This window comes from Dryobates pubescens, chromosome 25, assembly GCF_014839835.1.
Source record: "Dryobates pubescens isolate bDryPub1 chromosome 25, bDryPub1.pri, whole genome shotgun sequence".
NCBI classification, from domain to species: domain Eukaryota; kingdom Metazoa; phylum Chordata; class Aves; order Piciformes; family Picidae; genus Dryobates; species Dryobates pubescens.
The window spans coordinates 5,677,921-5,691,359 of NC_071636.1; the positions used below are offsets into that span (position 1 = coordinate 5,677,921).

The following is a 13,439-nucleotide window of genomic DNA, read 5'->3' on the forward strand; positions in this document are numbered from 1 at the left end:
TCCCGTTTCTCAGATCCGTCTGCCTGAGAGAGGGCAGCGAGCAGCCCGCGCAGCCACTGGCGGCAAGTGTCTGTGCTTCCTCAGAAGCAAAGCGCAGCCTGAGGCAGTCGTTTGCCAGGGACAAACATGGCTGACAGTGCCCCGGCGGCTTACCGCCCTTTTGCCAGCAGCGAACATGGCGTCGCGGGGTGGCCTCACAAGTTCCTTCCTCGTCCGCCTGCGGACCACATCCCTACGCTGCCGTACGCAGCTTGGTGAATCGCGCCGGGCGCCGGAGCGGGCGGCTTTGCCGGGCGCCTGCGCGGTTTGGCCTCGGCTCGGCCGCCTGGCGGGGGCTGCCGGCGGGGAGCCGTTAGGGCGGCGGGACGCTCCCGGTGCCGGTGCTGCCGCGCACCATGTCGAAGCGCCTGAGGAGCAGCGAGGTCTGCGCCGACTGCAGCGCCCAGGGTAGGCACCGGCCGCGGTGGCGGCCTCGGGGCGCGGCGAAGGCAGCTAGCCCATCCCCCTCCCCTCAGACCGGGCAGCGGCACTTCCCTGCCTCAGGCGCGGAGGGGCCGCGGGAAGCGCGGAGGCTCCGCTGGGCCTTCCATGGTAGGGGCGGTGGGGGGCCCTGTCAGCGGGGCGGCCGCGGCCCCCAGTGCGGGCCCGCAGCTCCCCGGCGCTGCTCCGCGGGTGTCAGCGCCTTGCAGCGGCCCCTCCTCCGGGGGAGCCGGGTTTGGACGCGGTGTGGTCGGTATTGGCCTCCTTCTGAGGCAGCCGTTCTCACCGGGCGATGGGGAGCTCTCACTCTCTCTCCAGTTGGCGGTGGCTGTAGAGTTAGAGCGCTGGTAGCCCGGCTGGTACCGACGCCTCCTCCACCCCTGCCTTCTGGGGCTGCGCTGAGGGGCCTGACCTCCGGGGAAAGGCCTGTGGACAGCAGCGGCCTCTGGTTATAAGTAAATCTGGAGCTCATACGTTCTAAAGGTGTAAGGCTCGCTTAAAGAAGTCGAACGGGCACAGATCTAAACGGTGTGAAGGAGGGTGTGGGGTGGCAGTGTGGGACAGTGGCTGCTTGGGGGGCTTGTGAAGGTAAGGGTAGGGCTGCCTGTGGAGTCATCCCCTTCTCCGGGGCTGAGAGGGAGAGAAAAATTGGATGTGAAGGTGCACGACTTGCCCCACAGCCTGGGCTTGAGCGCTTAGAATCCCGGCCACCCAAAGAAAGCGTGTTCTGAAGTGTCTGATGGGTTGGAAACCTTCAAGTGAGCAACATGTGTTCTGTGTTGACTTGCACGTTGTCTGTCTTACACTGCAGATAAAGTTTGGGAGCTTATGCAAACGAATCTTGCTTTTTAGCAAGCCAGCTCCATCTCCTTTCCCCACCATCTGTAGCTTTGGAGTTCTTGTTTGCTTACAGTGTCAATTTGTTGGCTTTCCTCCTTTGTTGTTTGCCTTCTGTGCTGATTCTTCCAGTGTAATTACTTTGGTACATAAGTGAAATGAGTTGAAGCACTGCAGTGTAGATAACATTTGAATGGCCAGAAGATACTATGTGGGAGAGGGGATAAGAGCTTTAGGAACATGGGGCTTCTGTTTAAAAATAATAAAGTGATTAAAAAAAAACCCAACCCTAATTAAGTCCCAGGGAGTTACTTTTATCTTCAGAGAACTTTGTTTTCACAGTAAATAGGGATAACACCATAAGATACTCAGGGTCTATCTCATATGAGTTAAGGTATCTATGCTTCTGAACATCAGTGGGGTGGTGACTCTGAGATAAGGCTGTGTCACTGTGTTTGTTAAGCTCGTCAGGACTACTCAGAGTGACAGAATCGCTGTTAGAGCCCTCTTGTAAGCCAGCTTTTGTGACATTATAGCCTGGTCAGGTATTTACTTGGTCTTGGTGAAGAAATCTGCTGGTTTATCCACTACAGACAAAGAAATCTTAATATCAGAGAGTCACAGAATGGTAGGGGTTGGAAGGAACCTCTGGAGATCACCAAGTCCAACCCCCCTGCCAAGGCAGGGTCACCTAGACAAGGTCACACAGGAACACTTCCAGGTGGGTTTTGAATGTTTCCAGAGGTGCTCTACCACCTCTCTGGGCAGCCTGTTCCAGTGATCCATCACCCTGAAAGTAAAGAAGTTCCTCCTCACAGACTCATAGAATTGTTTGGGTTGGAAAAGCCCTCTAAAACCTTCCAGCCCAACCATCAACCCAACACCACCTTGGCCATCAAACCATGTGCCCAGGTGCCTTGTCCACGAATTTCCTGAACACCTCCAGGGATGGGGACTTTACTGCCTCCCTGGGCAAGCTGTTCCAATGCCTGACCAACGACTTCTTCGTGGAACTTCTGCTCAAACTGGTGCCTGAATTTAATGCCTCTTTAAAAACAAAATAGGAAACTCTGCTTTCAGTTGAAGCAGAGCACTTGTCGGGGAGGGGGGGGTTTGGGAGCTGCTGCACGTGGCTGTGTCTGAGACCTGGGACGCTGCAGCTTTCTCACCCCCCTCAGGAGAATCAAGACTTACTGCCTGCCCCTCGATCTTCCCTCAGTACAGCTCTGCTTCTGTGTTGAGGTGTGAGTGATTGATTTTATTTTTTTTCTCTCTTCCAGGAGGTGATTTTATTTTCTTTTCTCTGTCTTTTCTGCTGCACTTCCTATTCTCAGGCAGGAGTTCACTTTTCAGACTCGTGGCTGGGGCTTGCCTTCAGCGCACGCTTCCTGTTTTGAATTGCTCTGCCATGTCCTGACAGCAGAGCTGACCTATCTCTGAGCCTCACCCCTCCTGTATTTTGGTAGCAGCTTAAGCAGATTGTGTCCACAACAGGATCTCTCTCTCTTTTTTTTTTTTTTTTTTAAAGTGAGGCAAGTAAATTCTGGCACAAACAGTTCATGAAAGTAAATTTAAGCCTGAAATTCCCATTTTTTCTCGTGAACTGACAGCTCTCCCTGTTTCCTCACATGCAACAAGTGGTAGGACAGGAGGAAATGGCCTCAAGTTGTGCCAGGGGAGGTTCAGATTGCAGTATCACCAAGGTTGGAAGAGACCTCGAGGATCATTGAGCCCAACCTGTCTCCACAGACCTCATGACTAAACCATGGCACCAAGTGCCACATCCAGTCTCCTCTTGAACACCTCCAGGGATGGGGACTCCACCACCTCCCTGGGCAGCACATTCCAATGGCTAACAACTCTGGGAAGAACTTTCTCCTCACCTCAAGCCTAAACTTCCCCTGGTGCAGCTTGAGACTGTGTCCTCTTGTTCTGGTGCTGCTTGCCTGGGAGAAGAGACCAACCCCTTCCTGGCTACAGCCTCCCTTCAGGTAGTTGTAGAGGGCAATGAGGTCACCCCTGAGCCTCCTCTTCTCCAGGCTGAACAACCCCAGCTCCCTCAGCCTCTCCTCCCAGGGCTGTGCTCAAGGCCTCTCCCCAGCCTTGTTGTTCTTCTCTGGACACCAAGTGTCTCGATGTCCTTTTTAAACTGAGGGGCCCAGAACTGGACACAGGACTCAAGGTGTGGCCTAACCAATGCAGAGCACAGGGGCAAAATGACCTCCCTGCTGCTGCTGGCCACACTGTTCCTGATGCAGGCCAGGATGCCATTGGCCTTCTTGGCCACCTGGGCACACTGCTGGCTCATGTTTAGGCAGCTGTCAATCAGCACCCCCAGGTCCCTCTCTGTTTGGGAGCTCTCAGCCACTCTGCCCCCAGCCTGTAGCTCTGCATGGGGTTGTTGTGGCTAAAGTGCAGCCCCTGGCACTTGGACTTGTTGCATGCTGTTGGACTCTGCCCAGCTGTCCAGTCGGTCAAGGTCCCTCTGCAGAGCCCTGATACCCTCTAACTGATCAACACCTGCTCCTAACTTGGTGTCACCTGCAAATTTGCTGATGCCTGACTCAATCCCCTCATCCAGGTCCTCAATGAAGATGAAGATTGGGTGTTAGGAAAAATTTCTTCCCATAAAGGGTTCTCAAAAGACTGGAACAGGCTGCCCAGGGAGGTGGTTGAATCCCCATCTCTGGTTTCAAAGCCATGGAGATGTGGTGCTTGAGCTCCATGGTTTAGCACTGGCCTTGGTATCGTTAGAGAATGGTTGGACTGGATGATCTTAAAGGCCTTTTCCAACCAAACCAAGTCTATGAAAAAGGACTGAACTCATTAACCTGGAAGGCTGCCTCCAGTCCTGGGTCATTAGGTCAGCACCAGTGTAGCTCATTTCATTCTTGGTTTTGGTTTTCCTTCTTCCAAGTCAAAGTTGTTAAAATGGTGGAATGATGTAATAAGGAGCTTGTGTGATCATTAATTAGTTGTTTTTTTACATTGGATTAGGGTTTTTTCCCCCTAAAGCATATCCTTCAGTTTGGCTCTGGGCCATGATAGTTATCTGTCAAGAGATGCTCTCATCCCTTATGGCCATGGTTGGAGCAGGTTTGCCTGCATTGCCTTCGCCACACACACAACATCAGCTCTGCTCAGAACCCACAACTGTGATCACAGCTCATCTTTCAGGGGTTTGGTAAATTCATTGCATGGGTCACAGGAGGCTGCTTTTTTTGATGCACCAGTGCTTAGATGCATTCTGACAGGATGCAGAAACTGCTCTTGTATTGCACTCGTTTAGCCTCAGTCTCATCTCTGGAGTGGAAATTAGAAAGAATTCTCCAAAATAGAAGAGATCATGAATTAATTTTTCTCCCTGAAGATCTCTCTTGACATTCAGCTGCCTGTTGCTGCAGGGATCATGGCATGTGGGGTTTCACGTGTCACTGACAGCAAGCTGGAGTTTCTTCTGAACTGAGAGCAGCAGAGGGGGACCTCAGTTTAACATCCTGTTGTGCCTGTGTTCAATTTCAATCTGATGTAACACTCTGGTGTATGTATTATTTACTACTCTACCTTCTACCAGATGGCCTTCTGGCTTGATTAGAAGATGGCTTCAGTTTGGATCTCTTCAGAGCTGAGATTACCTTGCTTGAAATTCTTCCCCATGAGAGTGATGAGGCACTGGAACAGGTTGCCCAGAGAATTCATGGAGGCTCCAAACCTGGGGCTATTCAAAGCCAGATTGGATGGGGCCTCCAGCAACCTGGTCTAGCAGGAGGTGTGTCCCTGCCCATGGCAAAGAGTTGCAACTAGATGATCTTTAGGGTCCCTTCCAACTCAAACCACCCTGTGATTCTATGATGGACAATTATACTGTAATTAATGCTTTCTTTTCCAGATCCCTGCTGGGCCTCTATAAACAGAGGGATTCTGATCTGTGATGAGTGCTGCAGCGTCCACCGGAGTCTGGGCCGTCACATCTCTCAAGTGAGGCATCTCAAGCATACTCCATGGCCTCCAACACTGCTGCAGGTAAAAAGCAAAACTCTGTCTTCCTTCATGAAAACCAGGTATATTAAAAGCTTTAATAAGTATTTATAGGAGGCTTCTGTTGCAGGTAAGCTGGACTTTTTAAGCTTGCTTTTTCTAAGCCACTCTTTAACTTCTCCTTTTCTGCTAGGCCACTAAAACTGAGACTTGTCTATGAAACATGGCTTTGGTGCATTTGTTTTGGAAGGTCACCTTCAACTTTTCAACCTAAACTTCCATTATCTCTTTCCAGCAGGGAATGCTTAGTAAATTCACCACACAAAAAAACCCCTCCTATACCTATGCCTGGATCTGATATCTCACAGTGTTAAAGATGCTGGCATGCAGAACAGGAATCTCTAGCTTGCTGTCTGCCCAAAAACAATCACAGAGATGTGGCTAGTCATTCTGTGTGGCAAGCAGAAAAGTCTCTTTACTGCCCATTTGTCTACACTTTGGATTTCAGATGGTTGAGACCCTGTACAACAATGGTGCTAACTCCATTTGGGAACATTCCTTGCTGGATCCTGCCTCGGTGATGAGTGGAAGGCGCAAGGCTAGCCCTCAGGATAAAGTGCAGTAAGTGCACAAGGACACAGTTGCTGGTCTTGTACTGGTGTTGTGCAAGTGTCATTATTTTATCCAGCAGTGACAGAGAGAGATCCACAGGAAGCTGAGTATATTTTCTTGCAGGAAAAGAACAGGAGGAAAGTGCCATGGTCTAGTCATGAGGCCTGTGGTGACAGGTTGGACTCGATGATCTTTGAGGTCTCTTCCAACCTTGGTGATACTGTGGGGGTTTGTTCACTGGAAATTAATCATTTCCAGTGTTATTATTTTAAGTTGGTTGCAAATACATTGCATGAGTCCTCTGAACATGAGGAGAAGCTTCTTAGGTGGGAGGCTCCTGGAGCCCTGGAGCAGGCTGCCCAGAGACGTTGTGGAGTCTCCTTCTCTGGAGAGATTCCAAACCCCAGCTGGATGTTGTGATCCTGGGCAAGCTGCTGTGGGTTGGACAGGGGGGTTGGACTGGATGTTCTGCAGAGGTCCTTTCCAATCCCTAGCATTCTATGATCTCCAGAGGTCCCTTCTAGCCCCTACCATTCTGTGATCCCCAGAGGTCCCTTCCAACCCTGGCCACACTGGAATTGGAGGATTTCCATCACTGAATTCGATGTTTCATTTTGAACTGTACATTAAACTGCATGCAGTCAGAACAGAGTTGACATAATTTTCAGTTCAATATCTGCTTCTAAGGAAATGCACACTACATCCCAGAGTCTGCAGGTGGTTTGGTGTGTGCAACAGAAGTGCCTCACTCTACAGAATTGGGTTGGGGTTTTTTAATGACAGTATTTTCCCCATGTCTTACTTCGCTGTTGGTAGCACACAAGGTTCTGATGGAACCTTCAGTTGTGCCTTTTCCTTTCTTTAGGGTGCCTGTATCACTGTGAAAGCACTAACATAGGTCTTCTCTCCCTTCTGTTGCTCTTTGCAGTCCCAACAAAGCAGAATTCATCAGAGCTAAATATCAGATGTTGGCCTTTGTTCATCGCTTGCCGTGCCGTGAAGATGACAGTGTCACTGCCAAAGATCTCAGCAAGGTTGGTGTGGTTTGGCTGGCAGCCTGCAGAAGACACAACTTGTGTGTGACAGAGCAGTGAAATGTGGTTGAGTTGAGTTGCTGTTGAGTTGAGATGTTCTTTATGTATCAAACACAACTTGAAGGCACGTGTTTAGGGGGTGTTACATAGGGGCACTGGAGGAGGTGGGTGGTTGAGAGGCATTGATTGAGGTTAACTTGGAGACGTTTACACAAAGCAAGAACTTGCTTAACAATTTCTACAAGCGTGGCTGGAAAAGCAAAGGCTGCCTCACAGTTACTGCTACTGTGTTACCTACCATCCTGCTTCTGTTTCAGCAACTGCATTCCAGTGTGAGGACAGGAAATCTGGAGACCTGCTTGCGACTGCTGTCCTTAGGAGCTCAAGCCAACTTCTTTCACCCTGTAAGAACACCTTTTTCATTGTTTTGATAGACTATCAATTCCTATGGTTTCACAGATTGCACTGGGTTGGAAGGGACCCTCAAAGGTCATCTTGTCTAACCCTCCATGCAGTCAGCAGGGACATCTCTAACTAGGGCAAGCTGCCCAGGGCCACGTGGATTCTGGTCTTGAATGTCTCCAGGGATGGGGCCCCAGCCACAGCCCTGGGCAACCTGTTCCAGTTTTTCACCACTCTCATGGTGAAAAACTCCTTCCTGATGTCCAGTCTAGATCTACTCTGCTCCAGTCTCAAACCACTGCCTCTCCTGTCACCAAAGGGCCTTCTTAAACAGTCCCTCCTCAGCCTTCCTGTAGATCCCCCTCAGAAACTGAAATGCAATTATCAAGCCTCCCTGGAGAGTCTTCTCCAGGCTGAACAGCCCCAACTCTCTCAGCCTGTCCCCATAGCAGAGGTGCTCCAGCCCTCCAATCATCTGTGTGGCCTGCTCTGAACCCACTCCAGCAGGTCCATGTCTCTCTTGCCTTGGGGGTTCCACAGCTGGACACAGTACCAGTGATGTCTCACCCGAGCAGAGCAGAGGGGGTGAATCACCTCTCTTGATCTGCTGGCCATGCTTCTGCTTCATAATATTGCTCCTTTTCTCCTCAGACCAGCTGATTAAGTAGATATTTTTCCCCCCAACTTGTAGGAGAAAGGAAACACCCCGCTCCACGTGGCTGCCAAGGCAGGACAGACCTTGCAGGCAGAGTTATTAGCAGTTTATGGTGCTGATCCTGGCACACAAGATTCCAATGGGAAAACTCCAGTGGACTATGCAAGGTAAAAGGTTCTGACATGTAGGATGCTCTTATGTATTAACTGATGTTCATAAACCTGCCTAGGTATACTTCCCTCCTGAAAACAATTTGGCTGCAGAGTGCTAATAAAGACTTTCTCCAGGAATAAAAGGATAATAGATAAATATTTTCATCTTTCATAGTCTGTAGCTTCCTGGCTACTGAAGAGACAAATAGTTGTGGTCCCACACAGGCTGTGCTAATGTAGCAGCTCCCAGGAAAACAGTATGAGCAGGAGAGGTTCAGCAAGCTCCATACACTCCAGGAGTGCAGATTGATGAGGGAACTTCAGTAGGCTGGATGGCACAGAGGGTGAGGGAGCAGGGCTGGAACCAGGCTTTTTGGTGGCAGTGCAATGTTAGGTGAACCCAGTTACAGAACCCTCTGGAAAGCTTACTTTTAGAAAGGCTTCCTGAGGGCAGCCACATCATGTCAAGAGAGGTTAAACCTCAGTATCTCTGCTCATCAGTTTGGCAGCAATGAGGCACTGCAGGCTTTGCAGCACATCAGTGAAGGGGTTTGTGTTTGTATGCAAGACCTGGGCATCATTGATCAACTGGAAGCTGCATGCTCCTGTGAATAAAACATCCTTATTGCTGTGATCCTTTAGATTTGAGGCCATATGTGAAAACTGATGAGTTAAGTTCACTTAGCTGCAGAACACAGCACACCAGAATATTTCTTAATGCTGCTATTAGGTGTGAAATGGGCTGAATTCACAGCATGAGTCCAGGAACTGCCTAGAAAATGCTAAATACATTCAATAGAGAGTATCTCTCCTGGGTTTTTCTAGAGGAAAGCAGAAGGGAAAAACTCTGAGAGTGTTCACTGACTCATTTTGGAAAGTTCATTGAAGGTTATAGTTTTTAACCCTGTGCAACACATCCTTGTGGACCCTGCTGTGAGTCTGTGTGGTGGTGATACACTCAAACTTAGAATCAACCAGGTTGGAAAAGACCTCTGACATCATCAAGTCCAACCTATTACCTAACACCTCCTGGCAACTAAAGCATGGCTCCAAGTGCCACATCCAGTCTCTCTTAAAAACACTTCCAGTGATAGTGACTGCACCACCTCCCTGGGCAGCACATCCCAATGGCCAATCTCTCTTGCTGGGAAGAACTTCTTCCTAACATCCAGCCTGAACCTCCCCTGGCACAGCTTGAGACTGTGTCCTCTTGTTCTGGTGCTGCTTGCCTGGGAGAAGAGACCAACCCCCACCTGGCTACACCCTCCCTTCAGGGAGTTGGAGAGAACAATAAGGTCTCTCCTGAGCCTCCTCTTCTCCAGGCTGAGCAACCCCAGCTCCCTCAGCCTCTCCTCACAGGGCTGTGCTCCATACCTCCCCTCAGCCTCATTGCCCTTCTCTGGACACCTTCAAGTGTCTCAATGCTCTTTTCTTAAACTGAGGGGCCCAGAACTGGACACAGGACTCCAGGTGTGGCCTAACCAGCACTGAGCACAGGGGCAGAATGAGCTCCCTGCTCCTGCTGGCCACACTGTTCCTGACGCAGGCCAGGATGCCATTGGCTGCCTTGGCCACCTGGGCACACTGCTGGCTCATGTTCAGCCAGCTGTCAAACTTGTTCAGTGTTGCCCAGCAGCTTGCACTGCTTGTATTGTTATGACCTTTTAATGTCTCCAAATCAATAACTCGTGGCACATTTGTGTGTGTGTGAACCAGGCAAGGTGGGCACCACGAGCTGGCTGAGCGCCTGGTGGAAATTCAGTACGAGCTGACAGACAGGTTGGCTTTCTATCTCTGTGGCAGGAAACCAGGTAAGGAGGCAAAATTGCCCTCTGAGACCTTTCACTGTTAATATTTGTGTCAGTGTTGCTGCAAATGTGCCTTTCATGTACCTTGTAAATAGTACTGGAAGAACTGAAGCAAGCTGAAGATGTTAGGTTAATGATCCTGCAGTTGAAATTCAGACCATTTTAGGATTCAACAGCTTAGGCTTATGTGTGTCTAAACTTTAAAACTAATTTCCTTTCTGTTTTTCCACAAATCCATGGGTTTTTGAATGGACTATCCCTGAAAGTGGGGAGAAACCCACACATCAAATTAGATCTGTTGAACTTCAAGGGACTAGAGAGGACATAGGCATTGGTGAATGCTGAATGAACTGCAGTAAATGTAGTGGAATCTCTTCTGAGTGGTTTCTTATTGGCATGCAGAGCTAGGGGAATATGAAAGATTTAAGTGGGTACCTTTTGAATACAAGGATCCTTAAAAGCATTCAGGTTTAAAGCCATTTAGCTGCCCAAAAAAAGGCACTGCCAGTTAGAACTTACTAAATGGAATTTTAATCCAATTGATGAATCTTAATTGGGATCTTTGCTACCACCAGGGCTGTGAACCTTTTAAAAGTCTTGTTAGCCTCCTATAATTGGAAATTGAGTAATTAAATGCAGGATAAATGACTCTGTTTGCCTGGTGCATATGTTCTTGGGTTTCCCATTGCTGTGTCTTTTGCTGAAGCCTGAGCACCAAGCTTTACATCCTGCCAACGCTGAAAGCTGTAGCCTGGTGTAACAACCTTCTTAAAGTGCACTTTGTTTTCAACTCTAGAGCACAAAACTGGACAGCACTTTGTTATACCTCAGATGGCAGACAGGTAAGCTGCTGATTCCATGGAAACATGGAGTAAGAATAACCATAATGAAGTTTCCTTTCTTTTCTGAAGGTTTCAAGCTTGTTTTCCTTCTGTTGGGGTTTTTTGTTTGTTTAATGTGTGCCTTTATCAATCTGAGAAGCTTTTTCTTCTCCCAGAAGGAATATTGTCACTGAAACAAACCCAGAAAATGATAGAAGCTTAGCATATTTGTGAAAAGGCAGAGAGCTGGGGGGGAAGGTGAGAGCAGGGAAACCCAAATGAGGATCCTCAGCAGCAGGTTTTGTAAACAAAGCCAGGACCAGCTGAGTTTAGTTTCCTGGATGCCTCAATTTGAAACTCAACACTTGCCAAAAAAAAAGCTGCATTTTTATTTCTGGTCATCTGAGTGCTTTTAACTTTTGGTTCTGCTTCAATGAAATCATCAGTGGCTCAACCATGTCAAAGTGTTAATCTGAAGCCTTTCTTTTTCTTTCCCTGCTGTGCAATTGGAAATAAGGAGGCTGTGAGTAAACCCCTGTTCCAACTTCTTGCTTGCAAAAATGTCTGTGGGGGAAAAAAATGTAGCCAAACACTTGCAGAAACTGTGACAGTTGGTTAAAAAACAACTGGGTGTGAACACCTGTGGTTGTTTTTAGATGCCCTGTGCATTAGGTGTTGGATACAGCACAGGGCAGAGCAGAGTGATTCTTACTTACCTCACTATGCAGAGGAGGAAGTTGACAGGAAGAGAAAACAACTTGTTCAAAGGTGCTGCTGCTCAAACTGCAAAGGCTGTGGTTCAGCCTGCCTCTCTGACCTCTGCCTCATGTCCTCTGCTCAGCTTTTTCTTACTTCCTTGCCTGGGTGAATGCCTGCACAAACTCTGTGATGTCATTTAATCAGAGAGAGGTTTTATTTGAGCTCTTCCATCATAGAATGGTTTGGGTTGGAAGGGACCTCCAAAGGTCATCTAGGGACATGCTCCAGTAGATCAGGTTGCCCAAGGCTCTGTCAAGCCTATCCTTGAGTATTTCCAGGGGTGGGGCCTCAACTGCCTCCCTGGGCAGCCTGTGACAGTGTTCCACCACCCTTGTGGTGAAGAACACCCAACCTAAAATCTTCTCTAATTCCAAACCATTGCCCCTCATCCTATCACTCCAGGCTATTGGAAGCAGTGTCTGCAGCCTTTTGCAGGCCCCCTTCAGGTACTTGGAGGCCACTGTAAGGCCTCCCTGGAGCCTTCTTTTCTGCAGGCTGAACAGTTACAACTCTCTCAGCCTGGAGAGGTGCTCCAGCCCCCTGATTATTTTCATGGCCCTTCTCTGGACCCATTCCATCCAGTCCTTCCTGTGTTGAGGACTCCAGAGCTGGGCACATCCTTGCAGGTCAGGGAAGTCTTCCCTTTGGTGATGTAAATATGGACCCAAAATTTGTCAATTCCTGAGCTGTGGCTCTAGCAATAAATTCTGAACTGCACAATTTTCATCCTGTGCCTCATGTTCAAGGCTGGAAACTCAGAAAAGAGATTATGTAATGGTACTGTTAAGCATGGCCCTGTTGCTGTAGCCACTTGCCAGCCTGGTGTCACTTACCTTCTGCACAGTCCAGTGGAACAAACCCTCTGTGGTTTCTGTGGACTCAGGTTTTGCTCAGAGTGATCATATTGTTCAGCTTCCTTGAAGAAGGCAGTTTGTTGCACTACAGCTTGAGTGCTTCTCAGAATCATAGAACCAATAAGGTTGGAAAAGACCTCAGAGATCATCCAGTCCAACCTGTCACCCAACACCTCATGACTACTAAACCATGGCACCAAGTGCCACATCCAATCCCCTCTTGAACACCTCCAGGGATGGTGACTCCACCACCTCTCTGGGCAGCACATTCCAATGGCTAACAACTCTCTCTGGGAAGAACTTTCTCCTCACCTCCAGCCTAAACTTCCCCTGGCACAGCTTGAGACTGTGTCCTCTTGTTCTGGTGCTGATTACCTGGGAGAAGAGACCAACCCCCTTCTGGCTGCAACCACCCTTCAGGTAGTTGTAGAGAGCAGTAAGGTCTCCCCTCAGCCTCCTCTTCTCCAGGCTAAACAACCCCAGCTCCCTCAGCCTCCCCTCACAGTGCTGTGCTCCAGGCCTCTCCCCAGCCTCATTGCCCTTCTCTGGACACATTCAAGTGTCTCAATGCCCTTCTTAAATTGAGTGGCCCAGAACTGGACACAGTACTCAAGGTGTGACCTAACCAGCACTGAGCACAACTTGAGCTATAGAAATGTGGGTACTGGTATTCCAAAGGACTTTGGTGATTCTGTTTGCCTGAAATTTAAGATTGCTGCTTAGAAAAGTTTAAGACCACCCTAATGGGTCTCTAATATCAGAGATGTGAAAAATCACTGGAAGATTCAGGAGTTAAAGACTGTGTTAAGCATCTTGAAAGATGGAGGAGTTTCAACTAATAGTGGTATTTTAATCACTGAATTATTGGACTGTAGAATTTATATATAAAGAAGCTCTTAAATGCTGTAGATATCTAATCATAGACTTCTGGGATGACTTAGGTGGAAAGGGACCTTTAAAGGTCATCCAGTTCAAACACCCTGCAGTCAGCAAGGATATCTTCAGCTAGAGCAGCTTGCTCAGAGCCCCAGACAACCTGACCTGGAA

The 13,439-nt window shown here is 48.8% G+C and overlaps 1 protein-coding gene across 5 annotated transcripts in view; it reads left to right on the plus strand.

The window, feature by feature from the left end:
* Window positions 1-127: 127 nt before the first annotated feature.
* GIT2 (GIT ArfGAP 2) overlaps window positions 128-13,439 on the plus strand; it is a 34,090-nt gene continuing 20,778 nt past the window's right edge. For 4 of the 5 annotated variants that reach the window (XM_054173103.1, XM_054173106.1, XM_054173107.1 and 1 more), the window contains exons 1-8: window positions 128-447; window positions 5,207-5,340; window positions 5,804-5,916; window positions 6,836-6,941; window positions 7,259-7,345; window positions 8,035-8,165; window positions 9,867-9,961; window positions 10,755-10,800. In XM_054173103.1, coding sequence (XP_054029078.1) covers window positions 396-447; window positions 5,207-5,340; window positions 5,804-5,916; window positions 6,836-6,941; window positions 7,259-7,345; window positions 8,035-8,165; window positions 9,867-9,961; window positions 10,755-10,800 — 764 coding nt within the window. In that variant the 5' untranslated portion in view covers window positions 128-395. The remainder of the gene's footprint in view (window positions 448-5,206; window positions 5,341-5,803; window positions 5,917-6,835; window positions 6,942-7,258; window positions 7,346-8,034; window positions 8,166-9,866; window positions 9,962-10,754; window positions 10,801-13,439) is intronic. The other variant, XM_054173105.1, reaches the window with a different exon arrangement.